At 38.6% G+C, this 20,111-nt stretch overlaps 2 protein-coding genes across 2 annotated transcripts in view; both read right to left on the bottom strand.

Moving 5' to 3' along the window:
- The window catches only part of LOC135707248 (non-lysosomal glucosylceramidase), a 352,494-nt gene that overhangs the window by 269,544 nt on the left and 62,839 nt on the right, over nt 1–20,111 (bottom strand). The gene's annotated exons all lie outside the window — the stretch shown is intronic.
- Nucleotides 1,638–18,230, bottom strand: l(2)34Fc (lethal (2) 34Fc). Its single transcript, XM_065229056.1, has 3 exons — nt 18,113–18,230; nt 2,268–2,614; nt 1,638–1,889 (listed from the first exon to the last, which is right to left on the bottom strand). Exons 2-3 carry the CDS (start codon nt 2,604–2,606, stop codon nt 1,725–1,727), a joined length of 504 nt encoding a protein of 167 aa, XP_065085128.1. The 5' UTR covers nt 2,607–2,614; nt 18,113–18,230; the 3' UTR covers nt 1,638–1,724.

Here is a 20,111-nt window from a genome sequence, read left to right as displayed (position 1 = left end):
CTATACCCTTCTTTGTAAGAAGGGTAAAAATGGGACATCTCTGATTTTGGTGTGATTGTTTTGAAAAAAAGTGCGCAAAATTTCATCTCTACCGATGGGGCAGCAAAACCACAAAATTATCTGGCATACGGGGGGTAATCATTGGATGAAAGGGACCGTGAAAGAGGACATTAAAATAGATAGTTTTTCTTCCGAAAGTTTCATCTTAGTATTCTTCTTTGGTTTTTCTGCGCATCCGCTCATTCGCCGACTGCCGTTCTCTCCAAAATCAGATTGGCATCTTTGCTGACTGGTGTAGTCTAAACCGTCTAAACCGACTGATGGTCAACCCAGTTAAGTGTACAATCATTACTTTCTCACGCAAGAAACAACCGATTATTTTCAACTACAAACTACTAGGCACGACTATCGAACGGGTGCATTGCGTGAAAGACTTGGCGTTTTTCTAGACTCAAAGCTGACATACTCACACCATATATCGTATGTCGTTGACAAAGCGTCCAGAACTCTTGGCTTTGTCTTCAAGATTACTAAGAACTTCACAGACATTTACTGCTTGAAATCGCTCTATTGCTCTTTCGCACAATCTACGGTGGAATACTGCTCTGCAGTCTGGAGCCCGAACTACAATAATGGGGCCGAGCGAATGGAATCTGTGCAACGACGTTTTCTTCGCTTCGCGCTCCGTAAGCTGCCTTGGAGATACCCACTTCGTCTTCCAAGCTTCGAGAATCGCTGCCAATTGATCAATGTCGAGCCCTTACGTATCCGAAGAGATGTTTTCAGAGCCTTAACCGTCGCCGATACTCTGCAAGGAAGCATCGACTGCGAAGCAATTCTGCAACAAGTGAACATTAATGTTCAACCTCGATCACTACGCAACAGTCTTATGCTGAGACTTCCATTTCTTCGAACCAATTATAGCCTAGGGAGCGCTATTTACGGCTTGCAGCGAGTGTTCAACCGAGTAGCGTCGATGTTCGATTTCCACTTGACACGGAATATGCTTCTGCCTTTTTTGCTGACCGAAGGCGCTTGACTGTTGGGCGTGTAAAATTTAAGACTTATACATTTTTAGTAACTTGACAATGCTTTCCTTGTTATTTTCGTTTGTAACTGTAGTGTATGTAGTCTGTATAATCTGTACTTTTTTTACAACACATCATTGCTTATTTGTGACTGATTTTGTTGTTGGGGAGTGTATGAACCATTAACGAACCAAAAACCATTCCAAAATTCATATACCTACCTTCATATTTTCAGAAGCGCTGTTCTATGATTGTGATAACGTTCACCTTACGGGATTGGTAAACCTAGTATTGCAGATTCCGCACCTCGCACTGCGCTAAAATAAGTACACAGTACTATATTCACACTGGTCATGAAATTAAAATATTGAGCTTCTTCAAGTTTTATAAAGTACAAAATCATCAGTGCAGCATGCCAATACTGCTACAAAGCTGCTACTGCTTCAAAATAAGTGAATTTTCAATTTTCAAGTGGTGCAAAATGTGCAAATTAAGTAATGCAAAGAAACACAAAGATTACACATACATAGAACAAAAATTTATTGTCATTAACACAAGGGACGTTTTATAACAAACATTGAATGCACTTAAAATTATGCTGAATGGAAGTGAACGTCACAGTCTGTCCTAGCCAGAAATTTAGCTCGAAATCATTGCTTAAAAATATATATTTTGGTCAAATTTTCCCTCCAACTTTTAGTTGACCTTCAGGTCAGTGGCCTGCTCCTTAACCCAGAAGACACCTCCGTTCAGGGCAATGGTACAGGTAATCTTGACGTTTTCGCTGAGTCCTCGTGGTGCAACCCAGTTAAAGGAGATGCTGTTGGGTGCGTTGGTAATCTTCTTATGGGTGATGGCAGACTGGAATAAATAATATAGCGAGAAGAAAAAGAAAATCAGTGCCACGCGAATAACCTTGAAATGAGATTAATTGAGAGTACGATCAATCGCGAGAGGTGTCAATATTCTGTAGTAGCAGGTAGGCATATAACAGTTGCTTGAACGGGTTCGTGCCGTAAGTGGTAATTTAAATCACTAGTCGTTTTGAGAGTGCTAGTTTCCAGTCGTAAATTGTAATTAATTTAAAATAAACAAGTTTTGCCTGTGCTACTCCAGTCACGACGATCGTTACTATGCTGTTTAATGATAATGTAGAGTGGTATCTGTTTGATCAGAACACTCATTAGGCCTGTCGACAGAGTGTTCAGATTAATGAATCAAAAAATCGCCATCACTCACCATCTTCGAGTTGCCGCAGTCCAGGGTCTGGATAAAGTTGTTGTTTGGCGGGACATCGAATGATCCAACCGCGGTCTCACCGACACGAGCCTGGCAAAGCAGTCCCTTGATGGTATCCTTTGCGGTGTTTCCTTGCACGGTAATGGTCACGCCTTCGCCGGATTTGATTTGCTTCTTGCCCAGCAGAATCTTGTACGGGGCAGCCGATTTCTGCGGATCGGTGTGATGCTGTGGGATCATGTCTCCACAGGCACCGTCCGGAGCACCGGCCGAGAAGGAGAAGGCGGGGGCGGCGCACAGCGCAACGGTCAAAAGCACGCAAGCGTATCGATAGGCCATCTTTAATACTGAAAAGTGTTGAAAACGTAAAATTACTATTAATGTTGGATCATAATCAAATGCTACATGTATTAACAACAACCCTTCATGTAAATTTTCCAAAGTTATAGTTTAGTTTGTTTTCTTCATTAAAGGCCAAAGGTGAAGACTTAAAGGCGTTTGTTTAAAAACTTCGCCAATCAATCACCATGCATGCAAATCGGCCCGAATCGGCAATGAACAAATGACTCATCAGTTCAGCAAAGGCGTTTTTGCGATTTGCGGAAACACGTATTCAAGCACCGTCGAAAAAAAAAAAACCGGAATAGCTATCGGTTTCCAAAGTGGTTAACGACCTGTAAAAACAAAGGATTTGCGCAAACTCTCTCGATCCACCTTCTTCTTCTAATGTTAAATTTCAAGGTTGCAGAGTTTTTTGTTGTTGTCGACAACCCGCGTATGATTGATTGGAAGAGGGCGAAGAATGATTTGCGATTCCACTACCTGCTACGAGATAGAGGAAGCTTACGAGTGCGTATTTATTTCTCAACCGGTTTTGGAGCTTAATAAATAGATTCGTTCCAACGATTAGCACTAAATTTGCCCCCTAAGTACAAATTGACCCTTTAGGTGGGAAAAACATTACTCGCCATATGGTGCCCGTTTAGCAACCAATTAAAACCAGAGGTGATGTTGCTTCTTTTCCATTCGACGACCATTGATTATGCATGCAGCGATAGCATTGACCCAAAAGTTGCAGTTTTATATCAACTCATTGCATACACTTCTACATTAACACTACGACGACCACCGAGCTGCATAATGTATGCAACGTGCGCCCCTCTGATGCTGATTGGCCGTTGACGGTAAGTAGATTTATGGTAGTCGTAACTTACATTCACATCCGATACGAGACGACTAGTATTTGGATGGATTACTAAATAAGCACAATAGGCAAAAATTGGTATGAGCAAAACTACGAGAGATTTAATAAACCTAGATGTAAATCATAACGCCAGAAACCACTTGAGTGCTATCGTTGGAGGATAGTAACTAAGTCGCCCATGTGATCGCACACCGAATGCAATTTTTGTTTTGTACTAAACGTCTCTGTTGCATACTTGCATGACGGGTTGACGTAGATATATCTTTGACTCGTAATGCCATTCATGCAGATACCCGCAGTACCAACCTACCTATTCACCTAAGTGTGGTTGTTGGCGCGGATCTGGTTGTCATTGATTGGCGCTCTTCATACTAAGCGCGTGACGGTTGCGAGGGACCAAGCAAGCAGCATGTTTTAAGCCATTGGTGAACAACTGTCACCGAGTTCTGCAAAGATCTAGGTCAATGGGCAAGGCTATCAGGTGTTTTGCGGTGACGCAAACTGGAAGCCTGGCACGCGTTGTTTCGATTTCTTGATATTCGCATCCAAAGTACAAACCATTGCGGAAAGGGTCAATTCTCGTTGAGATGCTTCCCGAGCAAAGCTGGAGATCAAATTGAAATCAAAATTTGCTGTTATGATGTAACTTATTTTGAATACTCCAGTTGATCTCATTTTGGCTGACTTAACTCTTAACACAGCAAACATGAGAGCAAACTTTTACACTGTTGTTATCAAATGGAAAACTAATCTTGCTTTCAATGAAATCAATTTGATTACTGATTTTGCATTCATAATTTTTAACTGAATACGTGCATGGCGTAAATAGTTAGTATCCATGCTTCTCACGCTGACAGAGTTGAGCTCAAATTTCACCCCGGGCTCCAAGTCATGAATGACCTAAAATGTGTTAAACAAAACAAATAAACAATAATCATTAGACATAAACGACAGGTGAACTTCAATTAAATTTTAAACAAGACGTTAACAGCAAAACTTCAAGTTAAGTTGCTTTCATTTAAAAAGTTTTGACTGCATAATGAAAGCACAATACGATATCAGACTGTCACGACAGATGAGTTTTCATTATGATAGGAACTGCAAACTTTAATATCGATTTGCTTTCATTTTGTTAACCGACTTTGCTCGGGTTTACTGTCACTTTTGAATTTGTCAAGCTTGTTGTACTGATATTACGACGTTTGCAAAATTTTATAATGCACCTGTTTGTTAAGGTGTTTCGTTGTGAGATCCTTATTCTCGTAACCACTTCGAAACTTTTAGTGCACAAATATCAGCTTCCTCGAAACGTACCATATTGAAACTGTTACTTCACGTTTGCTGTTCCGCAGCATACATAAAGTAGCAATTTCAGGTGAAATGGAGCAATAGTTTTCGAGATTTGTGTGATTGAAAATTCGAAGTGGAAGTGCCAACGTGGCGGCCATTTGTGGACTCTACAAGGAATCACCTTAAGTTATCTTAGTGTTGTACTAAGAGGAAGAGGTGACAATTGACTTCTTTCTCTTTAATTTCTATCTCTATCTCTATCTTTATCTATCTCTATCTTACGCACATGAAATCGGCCAATGAGGAGCTGGTTCACGTTTGACAGAAAAGTGGTTCATTTTCGCCCCTGTATTGTCACCTCTAAGGTGTTGTAGATATTGTAGATGGGACCCGTACAGAAGGCCGAATCCGAAAACCAATAAGGCCAAAAATTTATCAAAAACCGAATTTATTGAAAACTGCATCCAAACAATCTGTTAGCCTTTCTGCTCGCACAACTGACTCGGCTCGTTAAATGCTTTGCATTCACAAAAAATGAAGCTCAGATGAAATTAGATATAGAGGTGTTCTCACTTGCTGACTTTTTGGGAAAACCCAGTAAGTGGTAAGCTGCGGGTAAGAGAATGGTAAGGAAATGAGAGATGCGATAGAGGTGAATGGTTTATTTACGCATACACAACATTCTGATTGGGTAGCGAGTTGCGCAAGCAGTTGAATATGTGTAATTAAAACGTTCAACAAAACGGACCAAGAGGAATATCGCTGCAAATGACTCGATTTGAGAATATCTCCCATATTTAATTTCATCTTGAACGAAGCCATTATCGTCCTGAATACTCAAATATCTGGAAAAATAAAACTAACTATCACTTTCTCTCTCATTCAGCATCTGAAGCCTTTCTGCTCTTACAACTGAGTCACTTCGTTGAATTGTCCGCATTCACAAAAAACGAAGCCATTTTGTCATTAAATCGTCGTTAAACACTCAAACAAACATAAAACTAAACAGGGTGGCAAGTGAATTTCCATTTTGAAATTCCTGGTTTTTTCCTGGTTTCCCTGGTCAATGATTTAAAAATTTCCTGGTTTTAAAAACCATGTATTAAAAAAAAAAACAATTTTTAATAAAAAAATAAAGTGAATCCTTGTACCATCGTTCTTCGCGCGGAATTTCACAATCCAAAATAGGTATTAAGGTTCTTGTGAATGCCCGTGAAATCTTTATCTGATTGTTTGCTGTAAAGAAGCTTGTAGGGAGCCGCGCTACTTCGTCGTATCATGGCGCCTATTTCCGTTCTATGTGCTAAAACTATAATAGCAAAGCGTTTTCACTTGCAAAAACATCTTCGCTTACAACATTAATTACGATTGACACTGAAACATTTGCGATAACCCGTAAAATGAGCGATTTTAGGGGTGTATGACGAAGAAAAGCTGAGATACGACGCTGGTTTAATAACTCTTATTATTAAAAAGACTGACTGCTGAAGTTCATAGAAACTCCCTAAAGTTCGTAGAACTTCCCTGAAGCGTTAAGGTCTTTCCTGAAGGGTTCATTGAAGTTTGTATTGCCTGAATTTCATGGGACTTCCTGAAAGGTTCATTGAAGTTTGTATTGCCTGAATTTCATAGGACTTCGCCGAAAAGGACTTTTTTAAAGATCTTAGGACTTCCCTGAAGTTCGGAGTTTTTTGAAATTCATAGGAATTTCTTGAATCTCGTAGAAGTATCACGAAGTTCGTATAAATTCTCAGAAGCTCGTAAGACTTCCTTCAAGTTCGAAGAACTTTCTCGAAGATCTGAGGACTTCCCTGAAGTTTGAAGGACTTAACTGAATATATGATGACCCTAAATTTAGAAGAGCTTCCCTAAAGTTCATAAGGCTTTAAATATCGAAGAGTTTTCCAAAAGTTTGTGGGTATTTCCTTAATTTCTAGGAAATTCCCTGAAGTTTGGAGAGCTCCCATGAATTTCGTAGGACTACCTGTAGTTTAATCGACTTCTCGAAAGTTCTAGGAACTTTTTTGAGCTACTATGTTAAGTTCAGAGGACATCCCAAGAGTATTGACCCAAGTAACATTGCAGGTTTTATCACGGTTTTATAGCATTCTACAAGTCTAAATCATGGTCTACAGAACCCTCATAAAACCAAAATTGTTACTTAAAAAGGCTTCTCTGAAGCTCGGAAAAAATCCATAAGTTATGACACTTATCCTTAAGTTTTAAACAATGCCTAAATGTCGTAGAAGTTACATTAAATCTGTAGAAAATTCTGTAAAATTCGTAGTTATTCCCCAAAGATTAAAGGACTTCCCTGAAGTTCGTAAGACTTCTCTGAAATTTGTAGAACTTCTCTGAAGGTTCGGAGAGATTTCCTGACCGTCGTAGGTCATCACAGTAGTTCACAGGACTTTCCCGAATTTTGTAGAACTTGCATGAAGTTCGAAGGCCTTATCTGAAGTTTTTAGAAATAGAACTTTTTTATTGAACATGTTGAACAGGTACTTCAAAGTAGTTACGCGTCGGCACTGCTTAAGTCTGCTATCAATTAAGCACAAATCACACATGCTATTGATTCGAGAAAAAAATGAAATTAAAAATAAATACAAAATATATTTACTAAATTCTCAGGGTAAATTTGTGATTCGACCTTTTGTGATTCGACCTTTTGTGTATTTCGGCCTTCTGTGATTCGGCTTTTCGTAGTATTCCCATTGTAGAGTACTGCGATGATAAAATTTCTCTTCAAATTACAACAGCTAAAGGAAGCAATTTTCTGAGATTTGTCCAATACAGTGCTGTAACAGCTTGTATTGGCTATCAAAAGCAACAACAAACGCAACGAGAAATGTTAAACCAAGCGATTTATTAACAAAAGAGACTCGACGAAGAGAATCGATCATCGCGGTTACGCCCTTATGCATGCTCACTGGCGATTTGTCAAATTTTGTTACAAAGTTCGAGGGCTACCAACATGAAACGATTCATTTATCAGCGGCTAAGTTCTAAGCCCCAGCTGGCCACCTTCACACGACGAGTGTCCTAATTCCCGTTGAAGATTTTTCACAGTCCGGAATCTAGAAAAAATGTCTTAGTCCGAGATCTTGAAAATGTTTCCCTGTATCTTATGTTTTTCAAGTCCAAGATTTCTAGAATAGTTTCGAAATTCAGTGAAGTTACTCATTCGGGGTAATGGTGATCAGCTGAGTAGAAAAAAATTGTACAGACTGTGGAATCAAGGAAAAGTTTAGAATTTTCGAAGCCAGATTTCGGACTTGAAAAATTTGTAAAGGTCGCCGGAACTGATTTTTTTTTCAAACATATTAGATATATAATATGTTTCAAGATTATAAACATATACCCTCTGTTTCCCCTAGCTACGCGTTTGGTATTGAATGCTAGCATATGTTTTGTGGCTCAGCCAGCAGACCGAAGACTTCTTGTTCTTATTTGGCTTTATTACGTCCCTAAAGTCGAGACATTTTTCAACCCGAAAAATTCCTAGGCTCGGGCCGGTGCTTACCGAGTCAGCTAAGGGAGACCAAAATCCAGAGAACAAAAAGTAGGTCCACTGATTGTCTGGGGATGTTGGGTTGAACCACTAATTTCTCTAAAATTGTTACAATTTTTCCTGAACGTGCCTCTACTTCCAGTATTCTTGACTAACTGTTGAAATTCGGGGCTCCTGCCATCAAAATCCTCTGGAAACCTCGGACATTTCAATTTTAATAACTGGATACCGTATGTTAAATCTGGATTTGTTCTCAAAGTCCTGCTCCAGAAATTCATCAGACCACCTTCTGTCTTTGAAGTGTCCTTTGAACCTGACAAAAAGTTCTCCAGGTCGACTTGCTGAAGTCTCGGAACGTCCCACGAACGGAACTCTTCCGTACCAGGATTAAACTGTAAAACCTTAAATTTTACTACATCTCAACATTGTAAAATCTATATGGTTGATAAAGTTCTGAGGGGATTTAAAGAGAAAATATGTCTACCATACGTATGACCAGGGATAGAAAATCATTTACATTCATTTCGTGCATTCATTAACATTCATTTGCCTCTTACTTTTTTCATCAACTGAACCGTAAAATGATGTATAAAGCTTTTGTAGCTTTTGATATGAACTACAACTTTTGTTAATAGCTAAAATCTGTATCTCTTAAGCATGAAGAAATAGAGATGGCAGAACATGTTATTGTTTTTCAGTGAATGCAATTTACATTCACTGAAAAACAATGGTGGGTTCTTATCGCTCTGATTCATCATGCATAAGAGATACAGATTTGAGTTTTACAAAAGATGTAGCTAATATCGAAACCTACAAAACCATCAAACATTATTTTATGGAATTCTGTTGATGAAAAAAGTTAGAGGCAAATGAATGTAAATGAATGCACGAAATGAATGTAAATGATTTTCCATCCCTGCGTATGACAATTAACCCTGTGAAATCATGAACCGATTCTTGGATTCTAAAGCGATTAACCATAATAAGGGTAATGGATTGCAAAAACTACCATCCTTCCTCAAAAATCGTCTGATTTATCAAATTCACGATGATTGATCAAATCCTTAGAATTCTTGTTTGTAATCGAGCTCATTTCAGCTTCTTCTAGCTTATAATTTAACAAAGTCATGTTTGCACCAGCCCCTCAGCGATGATCCAGCAAAATACGATTGGTTTCCAGTTAAGTAAAACAACTTTCAACTGTCGACTGCAGAATGCAAATCTGGCTATCTAGAATAACATTCGCGAACGGACAACTGCAAATCGAAGCAATTAAAATAATAAATAAAAACCCGCGCCATTACCCCTTTAAAGAACATGATTCAACAGAAACTGACCGACGGGTCGTCCATTTATCCGGGCATTATTGATCTAATCTCTTTATACCTATATGCCCACCAGCATTTGCAGTGTTGTCTCCATTGAACTGGAGAACTAACGTCTTGCCGTTTGGTTTCGTATCTTCCGTGTTGGTGTTTCACGATTGCACGATATGTCAACCGACCGACAACATGCTTTCATATCAAAGGAAGTGATCATGCGGTTGACTTACCTATTTATCTTCCTGGTCGCTATTATATATGTATAACACTCGCATAAGTACGAGTTCACCTTTTATTGACATATAATTGTAATGAAAACAAAACGTTCAACTGAATGCTGGATAGTCCTATGAGATAAACACTAAAATAGGTACATAAATCTACGCAGTACGCAGTAATTAAATGTTGTTGCGCAATGCATTAGTTGTACTAACTATACTTTCTTTGTTTTAGCGAACGAGTCAGCGTTAGTTCGAACAATGAGATTGAAAGTGAGTGGGGAGATAAATCAACTCAATTACCTACACCAGAAAGGCTCGTTCAACTAATCGTGTGCACAACATGATACCGCGATAGTGTCATAAAACATCTTTAATGCCATGGATTTGCAATTCAAACTATCGTCCTTCCGAGCCGAAAGAGCTGTTGGCAAAGAACTTGTCTTTGGCGAAACCAGACATAGTCACACGAAAAAGTCAAGTCCAAGGTCATATGACGCTTTATGATTTAATCAAGTTCTCCTTTTCCACGGCTTGGAGCGGGATAAACGAGTTTGTCTGTCTGGTTTAACCACAATTAACCCTTCCACTCGGCCTAACCAGTTCGAAGATTTTTGACACCCATGGAGAAGATTTCAAACAGCGGCCATGACCACAGACGAATCGGTTAATATTCCTATGTCTGCAAAAATTAAGAAACCTGTCCTGATTTGGAAAGACTGGATATGATCAAACAGGCTGATGGATAGGGTAAATGTCGGCTTCGGCACCCATTGGCTGTTTTCGGCAACAAAAATATGTAAGGTTCACTGTATTTTCCCACCAAACACTTCGGTAAGCTTCAATCATATTACATTTTTACGACTGAGCAATCATTCTTGTTTCCTTTATTTAACGTCGATCTCTGTTCCGCAATCTAGTGCCAATCACCGACGGCAATCGAATGTGCAGGAAGGCAGCTTCCACACCTGCGTAGGATATCGCATCCATTCAAACACACATGGGCCGGGACCAACGGCTTTTTATGCCTCAGAATAATCCCTCCGACCTCGGCTGGGATTGAACCCAGACCCATTGGGGTGAGAAAGCAGTCAAGCTTACCACTACACCACCGGCGCCGGCTAACTGAGCAATCATGTTAAACCAGATTTTTCTGTAAATGAGGGTAAGTGTACCAGTAATGACACTAGTGTTCCCCTAATTGGCCATACGACTCTCGCTTTGCGATTAAAGGGCTTACAGTTTTTTTTTTATCAACGCTGATAGGCCCTTTACAATTTTTGGTCGAGAGATATTATTAATAATGCATATATCAGGACCAACAATTGAAAAGGCCTCAACTCCATTTTGTAAACAAACCTTGTAAGGCCATTTTCTCGCAAACCGAAGTCCGCCAATGGAAACCAACAGAATGAACAAGTAGGGGAAATTCTTCTCTACCCGATTGTGTTTTGGTTTGCGAATGTAGGTTTCAGTTCGCGAGAAAATGGCCTTTCAAGGTTTGTTTACAAAATGGAGTTGAGGCCATTTCAATTGTTTGTCTTGATATGTAAGATGCAAGAAGATGACGTAAAGTTTGTGTACGACATATAAAACCTGTCAATTTTGCATTCAGTGACCCCTTCTTTTGTTATTTTTTAATAATTTTTCACAGAAAAAAATATTAATGTCTTCAAGTCAAACCCGTTAAATTTGCTAAAATACCAAAACTTTGATACACACCCATATTCCTGTTTTCATGTTTTAGTTGAAAAATACGGTTCGAACAAAAACAAGATTATAAGTGATATATTTTGATAAATTTAACAAAAATGTGTGTACAGCTTGAAAGTTTTAGAAAGGTTAGCCTTTTTAATAAACTTGTAAAAATATATATGTTCACAAACACTAAGAGGGTAATTTTAATGCTATTGGAGTTCTTAAGATATTTTTGGAATTTTGACAAAAAATACTACTACTCTCTACTTTCCTGCAACTTTCCTCAGTCGTCGCACAGTGCGTTGACGCATAGTCAAAAACCGATTTTTAAATATTTTATTCTGGACCGACTACTCAAGCATGTTTTTAGATGCTTCCTACTATATAAACTAGTATTGGTAAGCTTTTGAATGCATCACAACTACTGCTACAAGGAAAGCAACTGTCAAAATCCAGGGCGTTGATTTGGAATTTGTTGATTTTTCACTGTTCTTAAATAAACATACAATTTGTAATCAATTTAAGTAAATTAGAGGATAAAAATAAGGGGAATCGAGTTTTGAATGAATTTTGATCTTCGTGGTGGTAATTAAAACGTTGAATTTGAATAGAAATTAATCTTCAAGAAATGGCTTCAAACTTTGATAATCGATTCAAAAACAGTTCCTTCGAGTTCCAGTCTAGAGTTGTTGCTAGAAGTCTTCTTTAAAAGATCGTGCATAATGTAGCTAGAACTTTTTAAATTTAAATTATTCGTTGCTTAATGTCGATCGCTCCTAAATAGACATATTTTTGAAAAGTGGTTTTCTTAAACAAATAAATTTTTCACTCATTCCACTAAAAGATATATTTTAACAGCAATTTAAGAAATTATTTTCAGTTTGTAATTAAATACTGTGGACCCCCGGTAAGCTGAACACTTTTCAATTTGAACCCCGTTAATTTGCACGCCATGCAAACTTATGTTGTTTCCGTTTTTCGGTGTAGCTACACCGGTGCTACACCGTCGAACACCGAAAAAATTCAGAGTGTAGCTATCGGTTGCACCTTTGTTTACAAACAAATCTAGATAGAGCTGGAATTAGGGCGTAACAACTTTTGTAAACAATGACTTCTATCGATGATTTCAAGGAATTCAAGGCACGCTCACGCAGACCAACACAATCATCGGATAGGGATAGTCTTTCCCTACCCGATGAGGATGTTGGTTTGCGTTGGCGAGCCTTGAATTTCTAGAAATCATCAAGAGAAGTAATTGTTTACAAAAGCTGTTAGGCCCTAATTCCAGCTCTATCCAGAAATGATGATGAGCTGTCAATGACTCGCGCTTACACTAAACCAGTGTAGCATAGAGGTAACTTTAAGACTAGTAGGTCTCGAAGAAACGTGCTCAACTTTTTGGCTCAGCTCTGGTACTCTCTTCGGTCCCAAGCTAATCGATGCACCAACCGGTGAACACTCGTGTTTATTTCAGTTACCATGGAGACGTAATTTGTGATTAGTCCCGGTCCCTTTCAAATTGTATCATTATTTATGAACGGCCTTTTATTTGAAATGACGTTTCACATTCATCTAGTGATGTCCGATTTTCATTCGAATAATCGTTTAATCGATTAACGAACCGAAAAGTAAACTATTTATAATCGGTTAGATCATGCCGATATAAGCATTAACATCTCCACAGGATCATCACCGATCGTTTCAAACATGTGCTGCACTCTCATTGGTGGAAAAATTGCAGCACAGCGAACAAAAAATAATCGATTAGTTGTTAATCGAGTAATTAAAAAATGGGACATCTCTGATTTTGGTTTGATTGTTTTGATAAAAATGAGCGCAAAATTTCATCTCTTCCGAGGGGGCAGCAAAACCACAAAATTACCTTGAATACCGGGGGTTCTCATTGGATGAAAGGGACCGTGAAAGAAGACACTAAAATAGAAAGTGTTTCTTCCGACAGTTTCATCTTAGTATTCATCTTTGGATGCACCTCTCGAAACATAGGAAAATCCACGAACCCCTCATTTTATCTGTCAAACTTTCATAGCGAATCAAACTAACATTGTGTAGTACTAGAATTTTGACTAGAATGGCGTACGTTAATCGATTTGCTTGGGACCAATAGGCTAGTCAAGTAGTGAGCCAATTTAAAATCGTTGGTTTCCACCGATTTTCGTTGGTTTCCACTGATTTTCTCTACAACGGCTTTTCGATCAGAAGTCACGTTTTCTTTCTACAATTTATTGAAAAATGACAGAAGCCTTTGTGATAAAAATTACGGCGTCCAAAATGGCCGAATTGTTGTAAAAATGTGAATGATTACCCATAACACACAATTATGCAAAGTTTTTTGCAAATCGGAAAAGGTCGAGATTTGCGATTTGTCATTTGGCGTGGAACTTCTCAAATGGAACGATGCGAAACGGAGCGCTGAAGCAAAACGAAACAGCAAATAAAGCTACCAAAATCCGAGGAGGGCGACACATCTAAATCTCAATTCTTGATTCTTAAAAAATCTCACAGTAGTGAATTAATCTTCGGAAAATCATCTTTCATTTCTCTTATCTTCTCGCATCTACTTGCATCAACAATCAATACGAAACTAACGATTTTAAATTGGCTCACCACTTTAGTAGCCTATTGGTCCCAAGCAAACGATTAACGTACCCTATTCTAGTTGAAATGCTATTACTACACTATGTTTGTTTTGATTCGCTATGAAAGTTTGACAGATAACATCAGGGGTGTGTGGATTCATGCAGAACATGCAGGGGTGAGTGAAATAGCTTGGGACTGCTTGGGACCGTTGTTCTGGTACTGAGTGAGCCAAAAATAATAATGATTTTCTTCGGGACCCAGTGGTCTTAGAGTTACCTCTATGCTTGCATCGCGCAGCATATTTTGGAGGAAATCTTCAGAATCTTCAGAATCATCATCAATCTTCTTTCTATCTACTTAGTGTGCGCGCAGCTAGCCACAGCAAAACACAATCTTTCCTGCATCGGAGATAGAGTCGCTCCCCTCGCCAAAATCTTTCTTTTTTATGGTTATAGCATAGAAGGTCCCGAAGAAACGTGCTCAACTTTTTGGTTCAGCACTGGTACTCTCTTCGGTCCCAAGCTAATCGATGCACCCCTCGAAACATAGGAAAATCCACGAACCCGTCATTTTATCCCTGGGTAAGAGCGAAGACAATATAGACTTCTCTGACGTTTGTGAAATGCACAAGTATTAGCAACAATCAATACGAAACTAACGATTTTAAATTGGCTCACCACTTTAGTAGCCTATTGGTCCCAAGCAAACGATTAACGTACCCTATTCTAATTGAAATTCTATTACTACACTATGTTTGTTTTGATTCGCTATGAAAGTTTGACAGATAACATCAGGGGTGTGTGGATTCATGCAGAACATGCAGGGGTGAGTGAAATAGCTTGGGACTGCTTGGGACCGTTGTTCTGGTACTGAGTGAGCCAAAAATAATAATGATTTTCTTCGGGACCCAGTGGTCTTAGAGTTACCTCTATGGTATTAGTGCAGAAATCGGGGTAAATTATTTAGTATTAGTGCAAGAAAAGCTTTGAATTTACCCAAAGTTCTGCACTAATACTTGTGCAATTCACAAACGTCAGAGAAGTCTATACATATTGACTAACAACATCAATTTCCAGTGAACCTCCCATTAGCTGATATCGAACTTGACAGAACTACTATTGTTTTAAAGAATGGAAAATTTTCACTGTTTTTAATTCAAAATGTTATGCATTATGCCAAACGGCCGTTTGCCAATGGATAATGGTCAAATGACCATTATGTCAAAAAACTTTAAGCCAAATGACCATTATGCCAAACGAATTTAGGCCAAATTACCTACAACTGCTACAACCGTTTCAATGCATTAGGACGAAATTAGAATCCGTAGGTCGAGTTTGGAATCAAGAAACAGTGTAGATTTTTAACAATATCTCAACAATTTGTGATTCCTTATCAAATCTTACGGTACGCATGGAAACGTAAATAGATTTGGGAGTAATCAATAGAAAAATTCAATTTTGTTTTAAAATCCGCTCGAAAAAGAGAGGTGGGTTGTGCTCACTAGGCCCAAAATTAGATCTAAACCCTGAAGTTTCAAGATGAATAAATCCAAGATCTCGGACGAAGCATTTTTGAGATCCTTAGCTTAGACAACAACCGCACTTGGAACCTGAACATGAAAACTGAGCCGACCTGTAGTTACTTAAATTCCTATGATCTTTTCGTCAGACAAAAGTTCCATAATGCTTATTTTAGAAAACCTTATGATCGGTCACTCTGAAAACTGTTACAATCTTACACGAAGGAATTGTTTTAAGATTTAAGCTATTCAATCCGAAAAGTCTGCGTCCATAGATCGTCTCTGGTGCATTACGGAATAAGATCTACCATATCGAACTCCGACTCTAAACTTTTATTGTTGCCGGTTTTGAAACTCTTTTTTGAACTGTGATTGGAAACATGAGAAGGCAAGTACCAAGGGCCTTGCAGCGTGGTCTAATGTCACTTATTACACTTGATGAGACGAGAGCGAGAATGAATTATAACTCTTACCCTTGTTCCCTACTTCGATTCGATTGAAATCGTGAATGGGGATTTCTATCAAAACCACCAAAAACGAATAGTCACTTCCTTAGTTCTCCATAGCAACGGAGTACTTGACGCTGATGAAGGTGCTAGAATGAGGCGGAACTGCTCGGCTTAAAAAAAAAGACTAGGAAAGAAAGCTGAACAATAGTTTATTCTGGCAAAAATGCTTTCTCAGCTTTTGTACTGCCAATGTGTTTGTTTAGCTGTGTCTACTTCGCATGTTTATAGCTGACAATTAAAATGAGAACCGCCAAGGTCATTTCAGTTCAGTTGTTTTAAATGTCAAAATTTTAAAATAATTTGTAGTCAAATTGTTCGAAAAAATAATCTTTAAATTAAATGGTTGAAGAAAGCCGTAAAGCAGCCATCCTTTAAAAGAGTTACACAATAGCTTCTTAAATTTGATAACTACACCAAATTGTATAACATGTAGGGAAATACGGGATAGGATCAGTTAGTACATTTATGAATTTATTTGTTTGTCAACAGGTTCAATGCAACCCCAATGATGTTTTGCTTATTAAAACCAGCATTGTGCCTACATTCAGCCTGTTGATTTTGACAAACAAAAAATATAAATAAATCAAGTAGATGACCCACCTTGCCCCACCTTACCCTACATTGTAATAATAATTTATTGTTTGTTGAAAAGCATGTCGATTTGTGTAAGAAAGGAACGCAGTTAAAACGTGTAAAGAAATTCGTGTTGTTTTACACGTGCTTTTGAAAAACCCATATTAATTTCACCGTAAACGTTGTTTGAGAGAATTTCTTCACCATAGCTATTCAATACACAAAGCGTAAGGAAAAACGTGGAATTATACGACATATTTTGAAGAAAACTGCAATTTGCGCATTAAAAAGAAAGCTATTAACACTCCGAACACGAAGCCTCATATAAAATGAGTAACGGCAAACTTGCAATGTTTGAAAAATCATACCTCAGCGATGTATTGGCGAATTTCGAATCTATTGCCACCACTAGAAACTACAAACTATAAAGATTTTTTTGGTATCAATAGGTTCAAAAACTTTCGATAAATTGCTGCAATTTTCCGTTACACATTTTACCGGAGGCATCGTGTTCGGAGTGTTAAACTACCCTCGAAATGATTCCATTGCAATGACTCCTTAAATCTCACAAGTTGTCTCGCAGTAATTGCCATTTTTACGAGCTTCATAAAGTGTATCTTTCTTGTATGCTCGCCGATGAACAATTTTATAGGATGCTCGATGAGCACTGAACTGTATTGTTTGGCTGCCAAGATGGCTAGTTTGAGGCTTCCATGCTCTTTTTTCTGCGTCCAGAAAGCGCCCGATTATCTTCCCAAATAGAATGGCTAATATAGCAACAGCGCCATGTTTTTCAACACATAGTTTATCTGATTGAATTTTAATTCAAACGACCGCATAGGTGTAAACGACATTGACGGTTATGCCTAGTGATTTGTACAAACAAATATTGTAATTTTTTATCGAATTTAAGAAGAATTTAATTTCAGTTTACTCAGTTATAAATGATGATATTGCCTATAGATAGACCTAAAAACGAGCCATCAAACTATACAAAAGAACTCAATTTTGCACACAATTGTATACACTTCACTGACCACCATCGTTCGTTTCAATTATCACCCTCGATGTTGCATTTCACTTTTTTATTAACACTTTGTTTCGATCTGATTATTGGATATGGCGCACATGTTTTGTGCGATTAGAAGTGCGCAGACACTTATAAAACTACGCTTTGACGTTGTATCGTCTTAGTGTCTTCAGCGCACTTATTCCTTATGACCAAAGGAATAAGGATGCCAAAGTTACCAAAACGATTTATCGTGAAATTTCAGTCAAATGTGTGTTTGCGCACTTCTAATCCCACCAATCATGTGCGCAATGTACAATATAATAGCTCGTAACCATCAAAGGGAAACCTACTAACTATATGGTCACTTCTCTTATGATAAAACAACACTCACCTGTTTCGTCAATTGAATCTAGCAGAGATGCTTAGAAAAAGATAAAGGTAATGTAGCACGGATCAGACTAGAATTCACTTCCACTATATAGAATTGATCCTTCCGAATCGAACTCACAGCTTGCTTTGAAGTGTTCTGGACAACGTGCGCTAGCTTTTGTTCAATTCGGCCGGTGCGCGCCAATGAGGATTGTGTGAGCGCAAAAAATGCCGCGAGAGACTCATCAAAGCAAGCTGAGAGAAACCGAGCGAGATCGAGTTTGCTGATTATTTTTTGCTGCAATCTCTTGACTTGATGAAGCTTGATCGTGAAGAGAGCTTTTTATAGCGATCAATTTGGGGCCATACTTTAATTATGTCACGCAAAATTGAGGAAACATTAACCCCCTTCCTCACGGTTTTTCCTATATCGAACGCATTGCTTGTCTAGATGTCTAAACCCCTCCTCCTTAGAGTGTGGCATAATTAATGTATCGTCCCTTTAGAAAAAAGCATCATTCTTGTGAAGTATGTACCGTATGTACACGGTATCAAACAATGGACCGATGGCTATTGGAATGTCTCTTCCTCATCAATGCTTCATACTCATGAAAAAGACAGTGAGAGATCCGTCCTCTTTCCTAATTTTTCAAAATTTCTCACTAGCCCAAGTACAAGCGACACTTGAAGTAAGATGTAGCCATCAGGAAGGCATTTTAGCATCGGACTCCCTTAAAGGCCCACCCACATTAGATCCGTTTGCGTTGCGTTGACGTAAATTTGAGTAGACAATAGATTTAGCTGTCACTTTACCGCAACGCGTCAGATCCGGATCTAATGAAGCCCTTTAGGAAAGATGCATAAACGTCGTAGAATTTGAGGGGTTATTCTAAAATATGCTATGTCATTTATTAATGGCCCTTATTCCTGCTTTAAAACAAATTGCATACGTCACTCACTAAAATATGTATAACGTGTCTGATTGATTCGAAAACAGGAATGAAGGCGATACATTTTAACAGCAAGGTGTTTTTCTTGAAAAGCAAAAAAAGGCGAAAAACTCAACAAAAGCACATGTAGCTTTTTGAGGGGGTCAGAAGGAAAGGGGTGTAAAATGCTGTATACACCATTTACATTACTGTCCATAATTTGTGTATACACTAGGGGTTGATAAGTGTGTTAGGTTCATATTAGGGTTAACTACCCCATTTCCGGCCTATTAAGCACAACCCGCACTTAGTCTGTCTTCATCTAGCGCAGCTTAGCACCAAACAAAATGTTATTATTACTGATGGCTTCCAAATTTATTTACCTTTGTTGAGATATTGTTAAACGTCTAACACTGCTTCTTGACGCCAAACTCGGCCTACGGATTCTAAACTCGTCCTAACGCATTGAAACGCTAATTAATTCACTTCGGCCTATCGGATGAAGATAAAGATTTTTTCGGTCGGAGCGCTACATTTGTATTTGAGAATATTGGGTGCAAACATTCATATCACGCGTTCTTTTTGACTTCGTTCGGTAGCATTTGAACTAAAGTATCGTACCAAATGCATAATTTACCTGTTAACGCCGAAATCATTCCCCCTTATTCTGCGAGTCACGTGACTCTCTCTCACCGGTGAGGTGACAATTGTCACCTCGTGTGAGGTGACAATTGTCACCTCGTGTGAGGTGACTCTCCATGCAAATCAAATGGAGAGTCACCTCACCGGTGAGAGAGAGTCACGTGACTCGCAGAATAGGGGGGACCATGTGTACATACTGATACTTTACGTTAAGCGTCAGATCACATCAAAGGTAACAAAATATAATTTTATATATGGTTGAAAGGAACTTAGCCATAGTGCGACCATCCTATTCGCACATGTGCGTTTATAGTTAGTAAGGCCTATTCTGCGACGTGTTTGAGGTGAGATGAACCGCGGTCATGTAAAGTGACAATAATTGTCACCTCGGGTGAGCTGACTCTCCGAGCAAATCAAATGGAGAGTCATCTCACCAGAGGTGACAATCCC

The sequence above is a fragment of the Ochlerotatus camptorhynchus genome, unplaced genomic scaffold (assembly GCF_037179485.1).
Source record: "Ochlerotatus camptorhynchus isolate MF236.1 unplaced genomic scaffold, CSIRO-AGI_Acam_v1.1 ptg000306l, whole genome shotgun sequence".
NCBI lineage: Eukaryota > Metazoa > Arthropoda > Insecta > Diptera > Culicidae > Ochlerotatus > Ochlerotatus camptorhynchus.
The sequence above is the reverse complement of the archived record's forward strand: the minus strand, read 5'-3'. Positions and strand labels throughout refer to the sequence as shown.